Below are 24,429 nucleotides of genomic sequence, written 5' to 3'. Positions count from 1 at the left end.
TTAAGCCCAAATACTTAAATTTAACCCAAAGTAATTAAATGGAACCCAAAACATTTTATTTCAAATTAAATGACCCAAAAACCAATTAAATCATAAAATACTTTAAAATTAAAAAGACTCGAGCCCGGCCCACCAACCTGGACCCGGACCAACTTAACCCGACCCACTACCCTACTGACCCAACCCGGACCACTCAGACCCGGCCCAGACCCGAAACTAGCCTAAAACATCCTCTCCCTACCCCTTTCTCGGCCAACAGTTTGAGCAGTTCCACGAGATTCGTTCGTGCCATCTGCTCCAGAAACATTTGGCCATGAAACCACCTCACGAACGTAGTGCACTCAAAGACGTTTTCAAAAAGCTAAAAACCAGCCAAAATGATGGCATAACGAAGGAGAACGGACCTCTGCAAGTCAGCCTATCCTATACTTGCGCGCAGACCTGAGCAGCGTCGGGACTTTCGATTGTTCTTCCTAATCCGGCCATATTTTTCCGTGAAACCACTTCTCAATCCTAACCAACATCTAGATGGTTCAAACCCTTCAGGCCTCACCCAAAATAGAGGCCTGGAGAAGGAGAACGAAGTCTTCTACCTTAGAACCCTGAACCTGCGCACCCTTGGACCCAGAACTGATGCAGCTCGACTCCAGCCCTGTTCCAGCCTTAACCATCCAACCAAACCCAGCCTAGGGACCCTAAGACCCCCTCTGAACCATGGACCAGCAGCCATGCACGCCCATAACCATAAAAACGTGAGTATGTTAATGAAATCAAAGAACCATGTGCATACCTCCAGAAATCCGATTTGTTTTACTGAAAATTTCAATGAAAAGTTTGATGCCTACACACACACGCGCATAATAACTGATATGGCACGAAAAATAGAGAAAGAATCATGCCTTGCACCGTAGTTTGAAGAGAAAGGAGTGCGTAGAACGATTCCGAAACGACGGGGCGATGACAACCGGCTTGGAAGCTTCAAAATCGAGCTATGGAGGCTGAAGAACTTGAAGAACACGATGGAGATGGGGGTGAGAAACTGATGGAGGCGGCTGAGTGAGAGTGATCGGGTGAGGGGTTTGGGTAGAATAGATTTATGTTTTTAATTTAATTAAAAGTAAGTTTTAGGATAATTAAAATATATTAATAAGGGTTTTTAAATTTAAAATATATAACTTAAAAACTCTAACTAACAATTAAAATCTGATAATAAATTTAAAAATCCCGAAATACATAATTAAGGGAATTTTAAAAATAATTAAAAGTCACTATTTTGGCTTATTTTGAATAAAAACGGACTCCTAAAATTATATAAAATTAAATACTAAAAATATTGAGGAAATAAAACTCAAAATAATATTTTTGGGCTCTAAAAAGACTCATAAAATAATTTGGATAGAAAGTTGTCATCTCGTCCGTCCACGGTCCCGTCAACGCGATAAAATAATTCAAATACCAATAATTCATGAAAATCACTAATTATGGGTTAAATACTTAAAATACTTAAATCATGCACAAATAATTTCACATAATTATTTAACCCATAATCTAAAATTCTAAATAAATAAAATCCCTAATTATGCATGCGAATTTACGTATTAAAAGTACCGGGTGTTACAGTTTTTGTGCCAAAATGAATTTTACTCTATATGATATGAATGAGTTCTCTTTAGTTTTTTTAAATCTAAATTTTATTTTCCTAAAAAATTAGTGATCGAAATTTGGTTCGGTTAGGTTGAAAAAAATTTCTTAGTTTACTTGGCCGTTTAAACAAATTTGGTTTCATCAATAACCAAACCGACCAACTAATCTAATTTTTTTTAAAAAAAATCACATAGTATATTACATATTACGCAGTGTGTATGTGTGTAATGACAACTAGTATATCAATAATTAGTAGCTATGTTATTTCAAAAGAAATGTTCGAGCTGATGAAGTAAATGCGTGTTTGACCAATATTCATATTCAATTCTCTCTATCAAAATTTTTATCGGACTGAGTATGTCGCACAAATTCGCTATTAATGAGACTCTATCCTTAAGATAGTACCCAAATCATACATCCGAGAGTTTACATCTCAACATATATGCATCATCATTATTATAGCATTGACATGTCAAATCATGATTTGGTAAATCTTTTATTAGGATAATATCTTTACGTTTGGTGTGAAGGATAACACATTGATTGATTAATAATGACTGCTTTATCCAATGCTTGTCTCAAATTCTTCCAAGGATTAATGGTATGCACCATTGTATTATTAATCCATCATCATCCAATCCATGAACCAAACAGTGCACAATGTTAAACTAAACCCAGACATGACAAATCATAAGTTGTAAAATATTATAATCTTGTTAAATTTTCTATTAAAATAATACCTTTAACTATTCGTTTTAAGCTAATGCTTCCACGGAATAAAGCGGCCAAAAGCCGATATTATTATAAACTATAAAGTGAAGTTTTGGTGTATGCATATATATATATATATATATATATATATATATATATATAAAGAATATTTTATACCTTGTATAAAATGTTAGGTAAATCACAAATGTCATACATAAATGCATCACGACAAGCATAATATTCTGAGTCAATTAGATGTCCTGTGTGGAAGTTAATAGACCAACACAATAAGTGGGTAACCGCCTAAAACTGGCAAATGTAGGCATCCTCGAAGCATCCGATCGGGCAAGATGTAACCGGGAACAACAGGTAAGAAGTTTCTTAATATTTCTAATTACAGGGGGAACACGTTTACGTGTGGCAATTTCACCTGGCTGGTTAACGTTTCACATCCTTTGTTCTCCTTCTCGGGTTCAAGAATCTCGGAATTTTTGTGAAGATTTCAGGGATTTTGCAAAAGGTATTTAATCCCATTCTTTACAGATCAAATTCCGGTCATTTGTTGAATCGTTGGAAGATATTGGCTAGAGCCCATTTGATCTCTTTGCCTGTTGTTTGATTATTATCTGAGGGGAGGAGCTTTGAATTTTAGAAAGAACTCGTTAGATTTCTCTGCCTCTTACCCATTATTTCCTGTAAAGGTGTCATCTTTTGGAAGCGGATGAGCTTGGGTTTTGAGTTTTCTTGTATATGCACTTATATGTTGCGTGGTTTCTGTTTTTGTTGATTCAGTCGAGGAAAGATCCTTCGTGGGTGGCATTTTGTTGATAGATTTGCATTGTTTTGAGTTTTATGCCATGAGATTGCAATCTTGATGCATTTAACAAAGAATCAGAAGTTGTGAACGATTGTTTTGGGTGTAATGGATAGCAATAACAATTACCCTCCAAATCCGTACTCGTATAATCCTGCTTATGGCTATGGTCATGTTCCTTCCTCGCCGAATCCATACCCACCTCAGAATTCCGGTGCGCAGCTGGCCCATCCCCCACCGGTTTCTAGTCCGTACCCTTATGCACAATATTCCCAATATCCAACCTCTTACAGCAGTTTTAATACTGGGGCCGTGAATTCTCCATATCCAGGTCCACCGCCAGCTCCGGCACCTGGCCCTGCTCCTATTCCTCACCAGCGGGTAGACTATAATTCCCATCCTTATCAGTATCATGGATATACAGATCCTCCTCCTTCCGCTCCTCCACAGCCCCCCCTTCATTCTTTTGGCAGTTTCTCACATGGTTCTTTCCATTACCCCTATCATGAACCATCTGGGTCAGGGAGATTGCATCCCGCAGATGTTCAATTCCATGATCCTCCGAGAGCAAGCAGCGAGTACTCCGCTCACCACCATTACTCACATAGTTCATCATCTGTGTCTGGTTCAGTGACGAATTATGTTCCTCCAGATGGTACTACCACCAACAACTCTCCGCTTTATCCGCCTGTTGATGATCTGATGGCAAATATGAATTTGTCTGATGATTATAATAAGCCATCTGCGCTTGCTTCTCTTCCGGCCACTGCATCTTCATCAGTGGCTTGTCCCCCTCCAAAGTACCACTCTGGACCCATGCCAATGACTAATAATATGCATGGCTGGGGAACCATATATGGGTATCCAAATTCTTCGGCTTCAAGTTTGGAATTGGCTTCAACAAGCCATGTGGAGTCCCCTTCTATTCCTGCATCTCCTCATACGCCTACTCATGCTAGCATGCCATTTAACACGAGTATGCAACTCGTGCAAGTTTCATCTCCTAGAGCTTCTTTAAAGGTTTTGCTCTTACATGGGAATTTGGATATATGGGTTTACGAAGCTAAAAACCTCCCAAACATGGATATGTTCCACAAAACAATTGGGGATATGATCAACAAATTACCTGGAAACCTGACTAACAAAATTGAGGGGCAAATAAGCCATCAGATTACAAGTGATCCCTACGTCTCCATAATGATAACAGATGCAACAATTGGAAGGACTTTTGTGATAAGCAATAGTGAAAATCCTGTTTGGAATCAAAATTTTATTGTTCCAGTAGCTCATTACGCTGCCGAAGTGCATTTTGTTGTGAAAGACAATGATATTGTGGGATCACAGCACATAGGAACAGTCTCAATCCCGTTGGAACATATATATGGAGGAGGGAAAATCCAGGGGCTTTTCCCAATCCTTAATGCTAATGGAAAGCCTTGCAAGTCTGGTGCTTTTTTGCGCTTGTCGATTCAATATTATCCAATAGAGCAACTGAGCATTTACCATAATGGGATTGGAGCTGGCCCAGACTATTTGGGAGTCCCTGGTACATATTTTCCTCTCAGGAGGGGCGGAACAGTTACTCTCTATCAAGATGCTCATGTACCTGATGGATGCCTCCCAAATCTGAAGCTTGACAACGGCACACAATACGTACATGGGAAATGCTGGCTTGATATCTTTGACGCAATACGTCATGCTCAGCGTTTGATTTATATTACTGGATGGTCAGTGTGGCATAACGTCAAACTTGTCAGGGATGATAATAGTATGTCTAATTGCACTCTGGGAGAACTTCTGAAGTTAAAGTCTCAGGAAGGAGTGAGAGTGCTTCTTCTTGTCTGGGATGACCCTACATCTAGGAGCATACTGGGCTACAAAACGGTTAGTATTTGCATTGCTCCCAACATTCATGTCATCGCCCTGCAAATAATAAACCCCATATCATCTAAGAATGTGATCTGACTTTTGTCCGCAATCCCGATAATTAATCTCCTACCCGTATCTTTGCAAACAAATCATTTCATATTTTTAATCATTCTCACGTCAACCTTTTCAGGACGGAGTCATGCAAACTCATGATGAAGAAACTCGTCGTTTCTTTAAACATTCTTCTGTGCAGGTGCTGCTTTGTCCTCGAGCAGCTGGAAAGCGTCATAGCTGGATAAAGCAGAGGGTATGCTTTAGATGTACTGTCTTTTATTTTTCATTAGTTCTGTCTTTAGGTTATCAATATTATCCAAGTTATGGCCCAAGGCGTAACTAAATTTTGTTTCTATTTTTGCGCGTGTATTTCAGATTATTTAATTGCCTGGTACTTGATCAATTTGAATGGGTTCCCTCATATTGTTTCAGGGACTTATTTTTTTGTTAGCACGTATATGATCTTTTTAGTAGTAATGGATATACTTTTACATGGCTCCCAGCCTCCCCTTCTACTCAAGGATAACAAGTTCCATGTTCTCTTAAATAAGGTCCATGATAGTAATTTGGTATTTTACTCTTTAGGGTCACACCCTTGTTATTTGCTATATGAGGATGAATATTAGCTGAACTGAATGATTTTCTTTTTTTTTTTCCCTCTGAAAATAGTGTCTCGTGGGAATACATGAAAACAAAATTTGTGTTTGCCTTTGTGCTTGTATTTACAAGAGATGGAAATCTTTCAATCAAGGGAATAAAGGAGTAAAAAAAAACTTGTTGTTACATAAGTAATACAACAGTGAAAATTTGGTAGTCCAAATATTTTAATTATATAATAAATATTAATCGAGACATTTCTTAAGCTTCGATTAAATTAATGGATAGAGTGGCTACAACATACGGAAACAAATTGTGAAAACAATTTCTGGATACTAGAGAAAAAACACAAGATTTTATCTTTTACATTCACATTATGTATTTTTCGTTTCCTATCCAAAAAAAATCATTATGTACTTTGCTATACATCTATAGCAGAAGCTCTTTAATTTGCCCCATGACGCACACTTATTTGTATATTTATATATTCAAAGTATGTATTTTGTTACATGTCACTAATAAAATAGCTCTACTTTATTGCGTGATAAGTAATTTATGCTTGAAACAATATTATAAATCTAAACATAAGCTAGCTTTATTGTTACTTCATTAAGAAACTAAAAGGCATGTGCACGTTTCGAATTCCAGTGAAAGGTTTCTTTTCCACCTACTGCTCGATCTTTTGATCTTGTAAATTTATCCACCTCAAATTTTTTTTTTTAAAATGATGATGCTATTTGTTATGAATATCTTATAATCATATGACAGGAAGTTGGAGTCATCTATACACATCATCAGAAAACTGTGATAGTGGATGCCGATGCAGGAAATAACAGAAGAAGAATAATTGCCTTTTTGGGAGGATTGGATTTGTGCGATGGGCGATATGATACTCCTCATCATCCTTTATTTAGAACACTGCAAACTACTCATGCAGAGGACTATCATAACCCAACTTATGCTGTAATTTATTATCCTTCTCCTTTTTTTCTTTTATCGTAACGTATTGTCCTTTTCTCTATACTATGTGAAAGTATTAAAGTTTTTGTTTGAGATATGGCATAATGTGCTAAGTTTTTTAAAGAGATATCAGGAGATAAGTATATTCGTGCACTTGATGTATAACTTAACTAGAGTCTCTCAATATATTCTTGTCATGTTATCATCTTCCACTACTTTGTATCAGCTTGGACGATATAGGAACTAGGGAGCTGGTGTTAGCTGTGGTTCAAACATAAAGAAAGCTTATTCGAGCTTAATTTAGACTTCATTACTTTTAGGCTTGTGGATGCAGTGTTACGTGTTTCATGATCTCATTTAGTCAAGATGGTTTACTGTTGGGACTATGTTTTGACTCGAATCAGTATTTGAACAGGGGAATGTTACAGGTTGTCCAAGAGAACCATGGCATGATTTGCATTGTAAAATTAATGGCCCCGCTGCATATGATGTTCTGGCCAATTTTGAGGACCGGTGGATAAAGACTTCGAAGCCCCATGGAATTAAAAAATTGAAGATGTCGAGTGATGATGCCTTGCTTCGAATAGAAAGGATCCCTGACATTTTGGGGATGTCTGAAGCCCCTTGTTTAAGTGACGATCATCCTGAAGGTTGGCATGTGCAGGTAAACTGGTATAAATGGACCTAGAGATTCCAAGATCTTGTGAAATTGACATGAATGTGAACTGATTTCTGCATTGTTTTGCCATTTTAAGGTGTTCCGTTCTATTGATTCGAATTCTGTCAGCAAATTCCCAAAGGACCCTAAAGAAGCTACATTGAGGGTGAGCAGAAAAAGGGATTCTTTTATACCAATTTTAGTGAGTGCATAAAAATATTTCATTTTTAATAAATCTTGTTTTCTTTCGTATAGAACTTGGTATGTGGGAAGAATGTTCTTATAGACATGAGCATACATACTGCATATGTAAAGGCCATTCGAGCTGCCCAACATTTCATTTATATTGAAAATCAATACTTCATTGGGTCTTCATACAACTGGAGTTCGTACAAGGACGTAGGTGAGAAGATGTCCACTTGGATTTGATTTGGTTCTTCGGCTATGAAAATTAAAAGTGTCTAGCTTCAATACAGGTGCTAACAATTTGATTCCAATGGAAATCGCCCTAAAAATTGCTGAAAAAATTAGGGCTCATGAGAGATTTGCCGCTTATATTGTCATCCCAATGTGGCCAGAGGGTAATCCAACTGGAGCTGCAACTCAAAGAATTTTATTTTGGCAGGTTTACACTCAGTCCTCTGATTCTGATTATAAGTTGTTTTCGATTGCGTGACTTGTGATCCTTGTTCCAAATTCCTGTTTCAGCATAAAACAATGCAAATGATGTATGAGACTATCTACAAAGCTCTGGTGGAGGTCGGGCTCGAGGATGCATACTCGCCACAAGATTATTTAAATTTTTACTGTCTCGGAAACCGTGAGGCTCTAAATCCAAATGACCAATTCGAGGCTCCCGCAGCTGCAAACACACCACAGGTATTTTATTGTCCACCTTCAATATGTTATATCCTTTGTTTGAATTTATTAATATGTTGAGTAGCGGCAATTACATATGTCGTCATGTGTGGCTACTTATATGGGCACAATCATCAAAACTTGGTATTTACGTTGATATATAGTTTAAAAGTTTTGATGTACACTCCTATTGTTTTTTATAAAACGTGAAATGTTTCTGTTCTACAAATGTATTTAGGTAGTGTTTGGGATTGCTTCTAGCACTTTTGAGAAAATTTTGTGAAGGAAAAGCTAGAAGCAATCCCAAACACTACATTAATCTGATGACATGTGCATTGTGCATCTGTGTATGTTCTAAAATATTTGACGTATAACCTTTATATTTGCTACAATTTTTGCTAGAATATTAAATATTCGATCCCGCAAATATGTTGCATCTGATATCAGGACACTGTGCATCTGTGCATTTAATATTCGCCCAACTTCTTATCATCTTTTGTTTCAGGGACTGAGCCGGAAAAACAGAAGATTCATGATTTATGTTCATTCTAAAGGTATGATCGTGGACGACGAGTATGTAATAGTGGGATCTGCAAACATTAATCAGCGCTCAATGGAGGGTACTAGAGATACAGAGATTGCAATGGGAGCATATCAACCTCACTACACATGGGCGAGAAAATTATCGAGTCCACATGGACAAGTAAGCTTTGGAAGAATTACAAATACCACTGTTAAAACATACATTAACATTATCAAGCTACAACATTCTATGCCATAAATGACTTTTGCATGAGAAAACAGAAACTGATCCTTTATTATCCATGCTTGCATTTTTGCCCCCTAGATATATGGATATCGAATGTCTCTGTGGGCAGAGCATCTTGGGGTTTTGGAGGACTGCTTCACCCAACCAGAGTCTTTGGAATGCGTTCGACGTGTTAGATCAATGGGTGAGGCTAACTGGAAGCAGTTTGCGTCGAGCGATGTATCCGAGATGAGGGGACACCTTCTCAAGTATCCAGTTGACGTCGATAGGAAAGGTAAAGTAAGGCCCCTTCCTGGATGTGAAACTTTCCCTGATGTGGGAGGAAATATTGTGGGATCATTCCTTGCCATTCAGGAAAATTTGACAATCTGAATTTGTACATATTTTGTATGGAAGTGGGGATTTATTTATTTTCCCACTTTTGGTTGTATGAAGTATTAGGTGATGAGTCGTTTTGACTGTTCCGAGTTTGATGTATATTTACAGCCCAAATTTGTATCATATTAATGGTTATATTTGTAGATGAGATTATTCAATATCTATGAATTTCATGTTAATAAATTTACATGAGATTCCTAATATATAACTGTGTGATACATATACGATATACATTCTGTGAAGTGCACAATCAAGACATTTGATCTCTATGCTTCACCAAATGATAAGGACCTCATGTTTTGCAAATGGTGAGAGATTACAAAAACTGATGAAAAATCAACTTTTTTTTTTTTTTTGACACAACTTGTAATATTTATTACTGAATAGATATGTCACGAATTACAAGTCGAAAACCGGAGTCATTAGTGGCAAGAGTTTTGAAGGCTAGATATTTCAAGCATACTGATATTATGCAGGCGAAAGTTGGGAGTAATCCGTCTTATATCTGGAGGTCTATGTGCTGGAGTCGAGAGGTGTTGGATGAGGGACTCTATTCGAGAATTGGTGATGGAAATGGAGTGAATATTATGCGAGATAAGTGGATTCCCTCCTTGAGATCAAACCTGCAGTTTCATGGGGTTCAAGCGGAAGAGGATGCGACGGTCAGAACATGGATTACCAACCATCAGTGGAGTGAGCACAAGATCTCTCAAGCCTGCCCCAGTTACATAACCCAAGAGATTTTGAAGATACCTATTCCACATCATACCATGGTAAATATTAGATTCTGGAAGTTTGATTCTAAAGGGCATTATTCAGTTAAAAAAGTGGATATAGGATTGGTATGGGACTTCATAATCCGCCTGAAAATCAATCGGGGTCGAGTGTCATTCAAAAATGGTGGAGACTTCTATGGTCATTGTCAATCCCACCAAAAATTAGGGTGTTCTGGTGGCGTGTGTTTCATAACTTCATTCCTACCATGATAAATCTAAGGAAGCATCACGTACCAGTACGTGAGTTTTGCCCACTATGCCATAATAATGAAGATTCTACATGTCATGCATTACTCTACTGCCCAAGGATAAAGGATTTCTGGAAAGGAAATGGGATATGGAATAAAATCAAGTGGAGTCATAGTCAGGATATCCAGGAGATTTGTTTGTGGTTGGTGGATCATTCGGACAGAACTGATATTGAAGAATTCATATCTCATGCTTGGTTAATATGGTGTGAACGTTGCCGAGTTATTCATGATAAAGGGAATTGTGAGTTGAAAATTCCATCTCCAAGTGCTTCCTCTCTACTGAATGACTACCGAAAAGCTATCAAAGATCTAGCTAGGCCTTGTGATAATGACAACTCAGCTTCCTCGAGTTTATGGCAGAAACCAGCTAGGTACCTCTTTAGGTTGGATGTGGATGCCAGCTTCAATGTTACAAACATATTTCAAATTTGTCCCAGAAATCAAGTGATTTAATGAAAGAAATTTTTTCATCAAAAAGCCAAAGGAAAGTACTTGATAAAAATCAAAATTGGACACTCGATTTGATTAAGATAAAATCAACTATTGAGATTGATAGAAGATTAGCATACAAGCTTCTATATCCCTGACAAGTTCACCTGTCTCCTCATGCCAGTTATAATACTTATGTACAATATTTAGATGGGTTGGACTTCTGATGATTTTGTTCCAAGTTAAAACATAAACCGCCTCTATCCCAACAAGAAAGCGAATGCATCATAAACAGTCTCGAAGGGTCACAAGTTCACCAGCTTTGCACGTCGAGTCGTTGGATCAACTTCTACTCGTAGCCCCATATCCTCTACTTCAGGAACATTCACAGATCCTTGAAGCTCCATATTAGCAACCACTTCCTGGTTCTCTGCATTATCTTCCAATATATTTCTGATCGACCAGATTCCCCACTCCCTCAAAAACGGATTATCTTCATCAGTCACACTCTGCTGTAACAACAGCAGAATCCCATCGAGCTCTCTAATTTTATCCTGAACACGGCGTCTCCTGTATGCACAATTTCCAATGATCGACACAACATCTCTTCGGAAACCTTTGTATGGGCAATATCTGATTGAGTTTGACATTGCCTCGGCTTTGGCCTTGTTCTGCATCATGGCCTTTTGAATCATAGCTGGAGGCTCTAGGTCCCGAAGAAAGGCCACAAGTAAATCGACAAGTCCAGATGACACTAGCATATCCACTATATCTACTTTATTCTCGTTTATTAAAACTTTGGGATCACTAGAAGCACAAATATCTCTCAAAATTGTTAGGGAGTAGCCAGTAACATCAATGCCAGCATCACCTGTTGGGAGACTTGACGTTCCCCTTGTGGAAAAATCAACAACCCCGACAGCTTTTCTCAGTATTTCAAAAATGCAGATAGCCAAGCCAGCAGAAACAGCAATGTCCACTACTCGTTCATTTAATATTTCTGATAGAATACTTAGCAAATATGCTTGCTCAGCTCCAAAATGAACGACTGTGGACACATTTTTGCCACAGCTCTCAGATGCATCTGTTGGAAATAATTTATAGAAAATTGATGAAAAACGAGGTTCTTCGACGCAAATTCTTGAGAGAAGGCATTTCAGTGAAAACTCCGTGAAACCAACTGCAAAGACAAATTGGAGGCATTAATTCCTCTTATGACAGTGCTTCTAAGTCACTGGAAAAAACACGTAAAATTTTAAAAATAAACATCATGTTTACCTAATGTACCAGTTCTTATAATTTCTATCACGATATTCAACCCTTCATCAGTACAAAGGTCAGCAAATCGACTGTTGTCATGTTCAGTGCATGTACAGATTACCATGCACAAAGGCTCACATGTTCCCCTGCTCTGAAGTCTAGCCATCTCTACAAATTCGAGCGGAAAGAATCGATTCCAAACAACATCCTGATGATATTCTCCAGCTAATGTAACATTTCCTATAATTTGCAACAATACACGGCGTGCACGCATATCAGAAGCAGGAGCTTGCCGCAGAAAAGTAACAACAGTTGAAAGTATCTCAACGCCGTTTAGTTCAATAAATAAGTTCTGGTTTTTAATTTCTCCTGCACACAAGTTTCTGAGTAGCTGTAGGGATAACAAAATAAGGTGTTGGCAAGAAGGGGTCAATAGGGCTTGACATAGTTGGAGAACTGGCAAGATGATACACTTGGAAGCAAGGTCTAACCTGCCATCACAGGTTTTGGCAATGTCAATGAGACGCTCCAGCGCTTCATTTAAGGTACTAGCGTCAGATGCAACTAACAATGGCTGAAGTATATTGTCCGGCACAGGAAGGACTGGCGACATGGTGTCATCCATTATATGCAGTTGAATAGTAGGAGGGTGACAAAAGAATCAATAACAGGCTCTCTGACCTAATTTTCAGTGATCAACAAGTAGTTTACAGTTGCCTGTCAATACCAATAAACAATTAGTACAAAACCTTGGCAGCCTCAGACAGCCAACAACACATTAATGCACAACACTGCTGTTATTTTCTCTGGATATCCGCATCCAATTGATCCTTAATCCTGGATATAATACACAAACTATTTCATAATAAGGATGCATACAGAAATTTAACTGACACAAATATGCGATTATGTATAGCAGAGATAGAATAAATGAATTGCACAATGCAACAAATGTTACGATAATTACTATTCATGACACGGCCAAAGGCACTACATAATAGCAGCAATTCATGAAAAATTCAACAACATTTGCGGGTCATCAATAAATATTACAATTATCATATTACATTACGATTGGGACTTCGTCAAACACTTCAGCATGATATAGCAGCAACATCTGATCAATTTATTTTGCTTCAAATATTCCTTGACCCACCCTCAACCACACACACACAAACACAGTGCACTCAGACAAACACACATCTATGAAGAGATGACATTTCAAACCCTAAAAATTTACTACTTAAGCTGCTACATGGCAGTGGAAGGATTGGTCAGCAGAAGATACACATCTCACAAACTTGTAGCACATGTAAGGCTATGTTAGAAGTAAACACGGTTATAGAAATGATATGTAACTGTTTATATGAATTTAGTTTCTATCCAAACAAGTTGAATATGTGCATACATGTGTAAAATATTCGATTCCCTATCAACTCGTTAGCATAACATAAACATGAAAATCGCCACATCTCCAATATGTTGTTTTACTTGGTGCTATATTTTCTACTGCGCCAAAATCGACTCTCATCCTGTGCTTTATATTACCGCTAACAAGTTGAATGCATGACATCAACTAAAGACCAGATTATCTAAAAAAAGCTCTTTTCAGTATAATAGCTCGTCCATTTAAATGCACTGCATTTTTTATGACACAGCTCGGTTTGAAATCATGTTTGAGCGGTGGCTAGAGATAGACTCAAAACACTTGCAAGTTGAAAAATTAAGACTCCGGCTGTTAACCTCATAATTCAAAATGAAGCTTTAACAACTGGAAATGAAATTAAAATTGAATGAATAACAAAAAAGCAGAAATATCCGACATTTAGAATTACAGTTAGGGAATAAGGCATAACAACATGGCAAGGAAATTACTCTTCGAAATTCGAAACCCAAGATAGAATCATAAACACAATTAGAATCGAAGTAGTGAAATTGATGATAGTATTTAGAAGTTCAGTCATCACCGTTTAAGTGTCGAATCCGCACCACTGACAACAAAAGAAATACGAAGATAGTCAAGTCAGTGATACCTAAGCAATAGATTCAACACTCTATCCTACGATTTGTGATAGCAACGGCGGCGGAGGCGGAGGCGGTGGCGGTGGCGGTGGAAGGACCGGGGGATACGGTCTGAAAGTGATGGGACGACGTTGTTAAATATTTAATTTCTACGTGAAAAGTGAAAATTATATATGATTATTAAACATTAAAGTATTTTTACCTAAAGAAATTATATTTAAAAGGGCTTTCAAAACAAATTAGCTCCACTTTTTGGCATTTACAATATTATAATATATTTTTAAAAAATTTTAAAGTGAAAAGTATTTTATTTTGGGAAAAATGACGAAAATGTTAACGAAATAATTAAATTAAATTAAATTAAAAGTTATAACATTTTCTAGTATATAAATAAATTAAAATTCTTCTCATGCATGCTTAACAACGATTTTTCAACTGACGTTTAATCTTTACAAATTAGGTTTTACTCGTATATCTTAATTATACGAGACATGTGCTAATATCTCAACAACTTTTTTTGATGCGTCCAAAATATATAAGTTTATATCGAAAAATTTCATTTTATCTTTATGATGTATTCTAAAAGTGTATCTAATGATGTATTTATACTATGTTATTAAACTCGAACACCTTATAATAAATAATTTTGGAATGTCGATGTAACACCAAAGTTTGTTTAAAATTTTTTTATATTTGTTATTTAACTTTGGTGGTGTAAGTTTCCCGGTAATTTTCGTGTGTCTTTCAATCTTTTCCAGATTTCACTACAACATCTCTCTACTAATTCTAAAATGGATTTCATGCTAATATTTTTTCTTTTATGATGTTGTCAGATTTTACCCTTGAAATAATAACACAAATGCCAACTTTCATAAAAATATCAGAGATTTACACAATCTAAAATGTATTAAAATATAGAGAGGAATATTTTCAATGTAGCATAAAGTAACTCCAAAGTTATATCCCAATAAAATATCACATCCTAATAAAATTATATATATATTTACACAAAAATTATCAAACAAAAAAAATTAATATGTATGCACTCATCTCGTGTCAATAATAAAATAATATATATTTTTTACACAAAAATTATCAAATAAAAAAATTCAATATGTATGCACGCATCTCGTGCCATGAAGCAGTAGTGTTTAATAACATATCAACGTCCTTTGCACGTTATGTGTATATATACATAAATTTTTTTCGAACACATAATTTTTTTTATGTTAACTAAGTTTTATGTTATTTTCAGAACTGAATTAATAAATTAAATATTCAAAAGTTAGGAGGTATAGACTATCTAATCAAAAATTTTAATTTTAAATTTAAAAATAAATAAAAATATAATTGATTTAAAAGTATAGATAGAGATATTCTAAGATTTTTTAAAAAATGAGATTTTAGGAAATAGAAAATACATTTCAAATTACGATAAGAATAAAAAATTACAAATAAGTATCAAAAATTTTTTAAGTGAAAACACAAAAAATGGACATTAGCGTAAACTGTTTTTGGTTTTACCAAATTAATTGAAAGTTAGTTATTATAAGGTAAAGGTTTTTAATAAAATAATAACAAGGTACAGATCCACTGTAAAATTGATAGAACCACATAATTGATAAATATCAATCTTTAATGCACTACCACCCTTAGGTTAACATCTCATTAACCATTTATATTATATTTAATAATAATTTTTTTTATATATTTTTATTATAATATACACATGTTAACTACATGTCGAAAGATATGCAACTATTTTTTAAATGAATTAAATAGAAATAAAATAGAAACTTATATAATCATTTTTTCATTGATTTTTCTTAAGTTGTATAATAAAAATAAATCTCTTAATCAGAACGGTAGAAACATTTTTAAAAAAATAATTAACTAAATGACTATTTTGTAGAAACACAAGTTCTTCAACCAATTTTTCTTTGGTAATATTCCTCTCTTTTAAATAAGCCACATCCATTGGTAACTTAAAGTTGGCTTAGCTTACAAAACATGAAGCCATAGCAAAAGACTCAAACCAAAGATTTCCTTTCCTCCTCTACCTCACTTCCAATTTGAAATCTCTCATCCGAACTCTCTTCAGTCTGCAGGACATTTTCGACACTGCGCTGAGAATTCACCCTTTTCTGGGGTGGCTTGTTTTCGGGCAACATCTTCAATACGATCCCCATTGCTATCAACAACAGTCCGGTCCCATGTTGTTCGGTTAAAGGCTTTGTGAAGATAATGTACGAAAGCAGTAACGTGACTGCCTTCCGTGCTGTGGTTATCTGTTACAGTGGAGTTGGCTAATAAATCTCTTTTCACCAACATCTACTCTAGCAAGTAGCAACACCATTTTTGTTCTAATGTAGCCAATGATTTGAATTTAACTCATTTTGAATGAATTGTGATGCAATAATGACTCAGAAACGAAACAAGGTTGGAAATGTACCATAGCTGTGTTGGCAGCACCGAACAGCGCGACAAGGGAGAGGACCGAGACTTGTCCAATGAAGGTCGCCATGGCTTCAAAAACAAGAACTCCATATACATAAAGATGCTGCATAAAAAGTCAGATTTAACTTCTCGATTGCTCGTTGTCATTAAAAAAATCCAGTACATAGTAAACGTCATGGGACATATAAGGTATACCTGTGAACAAGAAGTCCATGCCTTGAATAATTCTCCGGTGAAAAGCATGGGTGGAATCAAGAAAGGCATGCCGACAAGGGTCGAGCAGAAGAGCATCTCCGTCTGCCAAAGTATCAGATGTAAAAAGACACACACAAGATGATATGATTTTACATGTAAATATATATCTGCAGCTATCTGACCTGTGTCGTTTCAGGACTCATGGTAAAGATAACTTCTTGGAGATTTCCTAGAAGAGAATCTAGGATTAATGCACCGGAGACCATGATGACACCGATAATACTGAAGTTGGGCGACGTCTGAGCATCGGCTAAGGTAAAAAGAATCAGACCCACGATCAAAAGTACGGCAGATACGTATTCGTGTGGTGGATATTTCCGTCTCAAACCTGGAATGAAGGCCCCCATTATCATCACAGGTAAAACCTGAGACGAAAATCATCAATGGCCAACTCGTGAGCCGAGAAAATGAAAGTTGAGTTTAAGAATAGGACACTCCTTTTTACCTTGGTCGATTTGAACATGAGTTGTGCCGGATAATTGAGAAAAGCCAGAGAACCTTTGGTGAGTCCACTCGAACCCATTAGCACCGCTGATAGCTTAATATAAGTCTTCCAGGGATTCACCATTTGCTTGGTCGTGAATCCTTGTAAATATATCAGAAGGATATATACCCATCCTTGAACAAAAGTGAAGTACCATCCGTAACTACATTCAAACAAATTACAGAACTCATCAGAACAACGTAGCAGGGAAAATAGTGGGGGAGCAAGGAATTTAGATGAGGAGCAACTTATCATATAATTTAGAAAATTATTTTTTAACGTGGAAGATGATGTCCCCCCCCAAGCCCCCAATTGGTCTGCCTTGTCGATAAACTTCAAGATCGAACAAAAAATTCAACATATTAAAGTGAACCGAATCTGACCTGAATTGGAGTCTATTGTACACATATTCCTGAAAAATGGATGAAAAACGAGTCAATACTTGTAACTAAAGAACAGGTAGAGTTTGTTATAAAGCAGTAAACAATACAAGCTTCATGTGTTTCGAACAAATATAATCGAGGAGTGACTTCATGTGTTTTGGAAATTAAATTTTAGAAACAAGTGAAGTCAGTCCTAGATCACAAGGTCTTCACATCACCAGGTGTGCCCTGAATGTGTGATCACTTTCAGCCACAAGCAGATGCGCTCATAATAACTTTCAATGCAAGCCATTAACATAAAATGACACGAGCATTTCACTTTTATTTAAGCCGTCGTTTGCCTGTTAATCTAAGTGAGACCACTGTGATCTCTTATGACCAACATCTAACAAGCTTGTCTGATTGAAAAGGATCACATATGCTAATTTTTTAGAGTGGCAGATGCTGGCAAGTTATGTATATAGATATACTTAAATGCCATTTACTATACATGATAGATGGCGAAAAACAAGAGGGTTCGGACTATGCTACAATAGGCGAATATCTCTGAGTGTAGTCCCGCCCTTTGGACGGGTCGAGACCCATCTGTTCTAAGGTGGGGACAACAGGTGGATCACATCCGGCCTATACATTCACAGAAAGATCTTCTTCTGGTGTAGCCACAACAAAGATGATTTATCATCTCACCATAGATGAACAAAAAGTCTCTAACTTTTTACTGCATACGTACACGAAAATTACAAATAAAATCTAATTTCTACATATTGAGATAGACAGTAAGAATCAAAATGACAGCAGGTCAAAAGTTGTGAAAATATATATTGCAAATATGTCATCAAAGTCATATTTTTAACACCAAATGGCAGTTGACTGACAAGGATGGCCAAGAATTCAAACTAGCAAACAAAAACACCATTTTCACTCGAACCAACAAAGAGAAAAAAAACACCCAATTCTTTTATCAGAATAGCTTATTTTTAATCACTTTTTATATAATCAAACAACGAAAAATCCAAACACCTGGCACAGACAAGAACGTGAGAAAATTCAAACTTCTAATAAGCAAAAGCTTGCCCTTTTACATATACATATATAATTTTTCAATCTCTCTCATCACAATCAATCAGCACAAGAACAACTGGCACAGAAGTGATTTCAGATCTCTAAAATCAATAAAGTATCGATCTTTTATCCATATATATATAAAAAAGGGAATTTTGAACAAACCTCGCAAACTCCATTAACGAGATACCCAAAGAAAAACCCAGAAGAACAAATGATGAACTGCTGCCATCTCGGGCGGTCTGTGAGTGAAATCCCGAACAAAGAACGCGACTGCTCCTCGTTCTTCATCCCTAAAAAAAAACCCTTTTCTGTGCCGAAAGAATCTCTCCTAGCATTTGCTTCAAGTATGAGTTTTTATGGGTTCTTGCATGTTGACTTCCGGCTTCGTAGGTACAGGAGGCGAAAGGAAAAATGGGTCGGCTAATTTATGATAAGCGTATCGGCTTCACTACGTCAACTTACAAAGAATTTACACAAATATGGATACTTCTTGATGATAATTTAAGTCCCCAATACATATAATATTCTGCGTATTATTGTCATTTGTGTAATATTATATGTATGGATGAAGGAAGAGTGAAAGGACAAAAACGTAGATTTCTTTGAACTCGAGTGGCTCGGCTCTCGGGGAGACAGAGAAGGGTCGGAAGAAATTTAGCAAATTTGGGAGAAATCGAAGGCTAATTGGGTGGAATATTGCGGATTAATGCATGTGAAGTCGCAGCACGTTACATCAAAAAACAAAGAAATCGCAGCACCACACTATGGGGACCACGAAAGATTTTGCAAGTATTTTTTTATGTCTAGAAGATTATGGTGCTATCTTTTATTTTTATTTTTAGTTTTTTTAAAGAAAAGTTCCAAATTAGTCCAATATTAAAACACAAAAAATCATAATTATGGTGAAAAAATAAAAATTTATGGTAAAAAGTAAAAATTTTAAAAATCAAAATATATCAAATTCTTCATTTCACAAATTTTTCTCTCTCAATTCAATTGTGTTTTTTCACACAAATTGAGAGATCTATTTATAGATCTCATTTGGATTTTAGTCCAAAAATTAAAACATCGTCATCATCACACACTAATTTTCCAAATTTTACAACTCAATTTTCAACATTATATAATAATAATATATTTTCAACACTCCCTCTTGAGATGATGAGCGTGATATGATGACTGTCTTTATTACGTGTTTTATACTGCGTTGTTAAAAATCTTACTAGAAAAAATTCATTGGGATAAAAATCATAGTAAGGAAAAAAGAGTGCAGCCACGTAAACTTCCCCTCATTTAATACGAATGATTTTTCACATATTTAGTAGATTGAGCATCCCAATGTTATATATATGCATTCTGAATATCGTCGTGAAAAGTGCCTTTGTGAAGAGATATGACGAGTTCTCACTTGATTGAATATCACAGATATCAATATCTTTATTCTTCTCAAGCTCTTGAGTGTAGGCAAAGAACTTTGGGGGGATATGTTTGATTCTGTCACTTTTGATGTATCCTTCTTTCATTTGAGCAACACTTGCAGCATTATCTTCATATAGTGTCACATGCTTCTTGTCTACTGACAATCCACACGATGTTTGGATATGTTTAATCATTGACTTTAACCATACACATTCCCGACTTGCTTCATGTAATGCAATGTAGTGACCCTGCATGGTATCACCTACTAACTGGCAACTAATAGCATACATTAAACTTAATACAGCAAAATAACTTAACAGAGTAAAACGTGCGAAAACATAACCATAAATTACATATCAGCTTAGTATTAAAAGTGTCAAGCTTATTCATCAGTAGTGATACAACCATATCGAAATACTTAAAAGTAAACGTTATACAACTATATCGAATCCTGCTGTATAATTAACTCCTCAAGGCCTGCTCCTAATCCTGCCTTGAACCTCCAGCTCCGTCCATCCTGCGACCTGCCCCATGGAATAGGGTGTCCAAGATAACAACTAGGACGTGAGCGCTAACGCCCAGTACATAAACATGAGTACACGTATAAATATGATGCATGCAACATGATGACTGGTAAAGAGTCATCTGAAAAGTCATGCTCAGTACCGGCGCCACATGAGTGCTGCCACCGCACGGATCAACCTCTGGGTGCAACCACACTCGTCAAGTACACCAGAGTAGTCAGACATAAATGTTCCCGCCGTTGCGGTACTCTCAGTGACAGACTATCGAGTATAGAGCTGAGCGGCTCTATAATCAGGTATATCAAGGTATAGGCTCAACGTGTATATGCACATGACATATGAATATAGAAAGCGGTAAATCATATATCATGCCATATAATAATGCCAAATAAATGCAACATATAAACATGTATACTCGCTGGCAATCTCAGTCAATGTGTACGTACCTCTAGGCTAGTTCAAGTATAGTAGGATCCTAGGTTCCAAGCCTATATTCAAAAGTTCACTGTATCACTAAATAAATTCTATAAGCCTTAACTAAGCTAATAAGTACTCCCAAAACTTAAATAGATTCTCGGACCATACCTTCGTTCGTAGATAGCCCTTTGGAGTCGCTAGTTCCGGATGACTATAACCACTCCTTGGTTATTCCAGAACCTCTATTATAACCGATAGGGCCCTCAAGTGTATAACTCATACTATATAACTGAATAAGAAAACTCGGGAATTCGTATTCAAATTATGACTCCGAAGAGCCCTATTTATAGGAAAAGTTTCGGACGAGTTCGGGCCCTCCGAACCTGAGTTCGGATCGTCCGATCCAACTCACTGTCTGCATGCGAGACACGTCGAGTTCGGATCGTCCGATCTCTACTTCGGGTCATCCGAAGTGCTCTAAGTCCGACACTTGTCAAAATTCATTGCTGAGTAATCCTGCCTACTTGGCACAAACAAGTTCGGGCCGTCCGAACTTGAGTTTGGATCGTCCGAACCAGCCTTAACTCCGAAGTCAACAAGCTCACCTTCGGAGCCCCCGGTGGTCAAGTTCGGGCCGTCTGAAGTCCTCTTTGGATCGTCCGAACTGGCTCAGACAATAAAATTTCATTTTTTGCTTCTGAAGTCCGATTAAATCCCGGAATTGGTTAATTAATAACCCTTAATTATGTTTAACATATTATTATCTTAAAATGAGTTCTGGTTTACTACATTCTCCCCACCTTTAGATATTTCGTCCGCGAAATAACATCTAAAGACAAATCAAGATAACAATATGAAATATCAAACCACGTTTTATTACAACAACTGTAATTACAACTACATGGTAATCAACAATACAAAGCAAACAACTCAGGATATTCTGCTTGCATACGACTCTCAATTTCCCAAGTTGCTTCTTCAACGCCTCGGCGCTGCCACTGTACCATCACAAGTGGTATAGTCTTGTTCCGAAGAACTTTCTCCTTTCTGTCTAAGATACGGATTGGTCGTTCAACAAAAGACAAATCTGGCTCTAGCTGAATATCAGTAGACTGAATCACATGAGATTCATCAGCTATATACTGTCGAAGTAATGACACATGAAAAACATTATGATACTGGAAAGATTTGGCGGTAAAGCCAAACGATATGCAACATCTCCGATCTTCTTCAGTATCTGGAAAGGTCCGATAAAACGAGGAGACAACTTGCCTTTCATGCCGAATCTCATCACCTTCCTGAAAGGTGGTACTCGTAGAAACACATATTCACCAGGCTCAAACTGAAGTGGCCTGCGACGAATATTAGCATAACTGGCTTGTCTATCTTGAGAAACTTTGATCTTATGTTTGATCAAATCTACCTTGTCTACAATGTGCTGCACCAATTCAGGACCCTCGACTTGTCGTTCCCCGACTTCATCCCAGAATAACGGAGTACGACACCGTCGACCGTACAATGCCTCGAAAGGTGTCATATCAATACTACGATGATAACTGTTATTGTAGGCAAATTCGATCAAAGGTAACTGATCCTGCCAAGATAAGCCAAAGTCCATGACAGAAGAACGTAGCATATCCTCCAATGTACGAATTGTCCGCTCTGACTGTCCGTCAGTCTCCGGATGATATGCAGTGCTCAAACTCAGAGTGGTACCCAACGCCTCCTGAAAACTACCCCAAAAACGTGAGGTAAATCGCGGGTCTCTATCACTGACTATGCTAATTGGAATCCCATGCAATCGCACTATCTCCTGGATGTATAAACTTGTCATGCGATCATAATAATACTCCCGGTTATAAGGAATAAAGTGTGCTGATTTCGTCAAACGGTCAACAACGACCCAGATAGCATCACACTGACGTGAATTCATAGGTAAGTGAGTAACAAAATCCATAGTTACGTGCTCCCACTTCCATTCGAGAATCTCAAGATTCTGCAATAATCCACCTGGTCGTCGGTGTTCAGCCTTGACCTGTTGACAAACCAAACATCTTGAAACAAATTGATACACACTCCGCTTCATCCCTTTCCACCAGAATCTAGTTCGCAAGTCTTTATATATTTTCATGCTTCCAGGATGAACTGATAATCGACTCCTGTGAGCTTGAGATAGAATATCGTTCCTGAGCTCCGCAACATTATGTACAACCACTCGATTAGATAAGCACAATAAACCATCTGCCTGAAAATGAAATCCAGATGTATTAACTCCATTGGCTAAACGTGCCAAACGCTGAGCCTTAACATCAGATATCTGAGCATCTCTGATCCGAGAATACAATGCTGGCTCAGACAAAATAGTATACAATCGAATCCCATTTCTCCCTTTCTTGTGCTTTAGCGTAAAACTCAATGAACAACACTCTTGAATCATATGAGATACTTCACTAGTCTGAAGTGCAGAAAGTCTCACCTACCGACTCAAGGCATCAGCAGTAAGATTAACAGAACCTGGATGATATTTGATTTCACAATCATAATCCTTCAGAAGATCCATCCAGCGTCTCTGTCGCATATTCAACTCCGCCTGAGTGAATAAATACTTCAAACTCTTGTGATCCGTGAATATCTCAAATTTCTCGCCATAAAGATAATGCCTCCAGATCTTGAGTGCAAATACAATGGCGGCTAACTCGAGATCATGTACTGGATAATTACTCTCATGCGTCTTCAACTGTCGAGAAGCATAGGCAATAACATGTCCATGCTGTGTCAGAACACATCCTAACCCCTGACCAGAGGCATCAGTATTGACAACATAACCTCCTGATCCAGAAGGTAGAGCTAGCACAGGTGCAGTAGTAAGACGTCCACGCAGCTCGTGAAATGACTCCTCACAATCCGAGGACCATATGAAGGCAACATCTTTCCGTGTAAGCTGTGTCAAAGGTCTTGCCAACTGTGCAAAACTCTCGATGAACCGACGGTAATAACCCGCTAGACCCAAGAAACTTCGAATCTCAGCAACCGTCGTCAGACGAGACCAGTTCAGCATTGCCTCTATCTTACTAGGATCAACAGATATCCCTTCATTAGAAATCACATGACCGAGAAACGCTACCCGATCAAGCCAAAATTCACACTTGCTCAATTTCGCATACAGCTGCTTATCTCGTAACGTCTGTAAAACAATCCTCAAATGCTGTGCATGCTCATCCTTGTCATGAGAATAGACAAGAATATCATCAATGAAGACGATGACAAATCTATCCAGATATTCTCGAAATACCTGATTCATCAGATTCATAAAGTCTGCCGGTGCATTCGTCAAACCAAATGGCATAACCAGAAATTTATAATGCCCGTATCTGG

The 24,429-nt window shown here is 37.2% G+C and overlaps 3 protein-coding genes across 7 annotated transcripts; 1 reads left to right on the top strand and 2 right to left on the bottom strand.

The window, feature by feature from the left end:
• Positions 1–2,707: 2,707 nt before the first annotated feature.
• LOC140877895 (phospholipase D gamma 1-like) lies at positions 2,708–9,472 on the top strand. 2 transcript variants are annotated; one of them, XM_073281498.1, is made up of 11 exons: positions 2,708–2,875; positions 3,148–5,053; positions 5,229–5,345; positions 6,458–6,652; positions 7,065–7,313; positions 7,405–7,473; positions 7,563–7,710; positions 7,784–7,932; positions 8,016–8,186; positions 8,671–8,868; positions 9,013–9,472. In XM_073281498.1, exons 2-11 carry the CDS (start codon positions 3,278–3,280, stop codon positions 9,304–9,306), a joined length of 3,366 nt encoding a protein of 1,121 aa, XP_073137599.1. In that variant the 5' UTR covers positions 2,708–2,875; positions 3,148–3,277; the 3' UTR covers positions 9,307–9,472. The 2 variants fall into 2 exon arrangements, with proteins under 2 accessions (XP_073137599.1, XP_073137598.1); XM_073281497.1 differs by having other exon boundaries at positions 2,708–5,053.
• A 1,388-nt stretch (positions 9,473–10,860) lies between these two features.
• LOC140883085 (uncharacterized) lies at positions 10,861–14,194 on the bottom strand. 4 transcript variants are annotated; one of them, XM_073289394.1, is made up of 3 exons: positions 14,062–14,194; positions 12,047–12,745; positions 10,861–11,948 (listed from the first exon to the last, which is right to left on the bottom strand). In XM_073289394.1, exons 2-3 carry the CDS (start codon positions 12,651–12,653, stop codon positions 11,074–11,076), a joined length of 1,482 nt encoding a protein of 493 aa, XP_073145495.1. In that variant the 5' UTR covers positions 12,654–12,745; positions 14,062–14,194; the 3' UTR covers positions 10,861–11,073. The 4 variants fall into 4 exon arrangements, with proteins under 4 accessions (XP_073145495.1, XP_073145494.1, XP_073145492.1 ...); XM_073289393.1 differs by having other exon boundaries at positions 12,047–12,865; positions 13,996–14,181; XM_073289391.1 differs by having other exon boundaries at positions 13,996–14,181.
• Positions 14,195–15,902: 1,708 nt separating this feature from the next.
• On the bottom strand, positions 15,903–19,373 carry LOC140883509 (UDP-galactose/UDP-glucose transporter 2-like). The gene is made up of 7 exons (XM_073290007.1): positions 18,857–19,373; positions 17,630–17,658; positions 17,208–17,409; positions 16,885–17,127; positions 16,703–16,804; positions 16,503–16,610; positions 15,903–16,338 (listed from the first exon to the last, which is right to left on the bottom strand). Exons 1-7 carry the CDS (start codon positions 18,980–18,982, stop codon positions 16,081–16,083), a joined length of 1,068 nt encoding a protein of 355 aa, XP_073146108.1. The 5' UTR covers positions 18,983–19,373; the 3' UTR covers positions 15,903–16,080.
• Positions 19,374–24,429: the final 5,056 nt, after the last annotated feature.

The sequence above is a fragment of the Henckelia pumila genome, chromosome 2 (genome assembly GCF_033568475.1).
Source record: "Henckelia pumila isolate YLH828 chromosome 2, ASM3356847v2, whole genome shotgun sequence".
Lineage (NCBI taxonomy): Eukaryota > Viridiplantae > Streptophyta > Magnoliopsida > Lamiales > Gesneriaceae > Henckelia > Henckelia pumila.
Note: the sequence above shows the minus strand (reverse complement) of the source record. Positions and strands in the feature narration are given on the sequence as shown.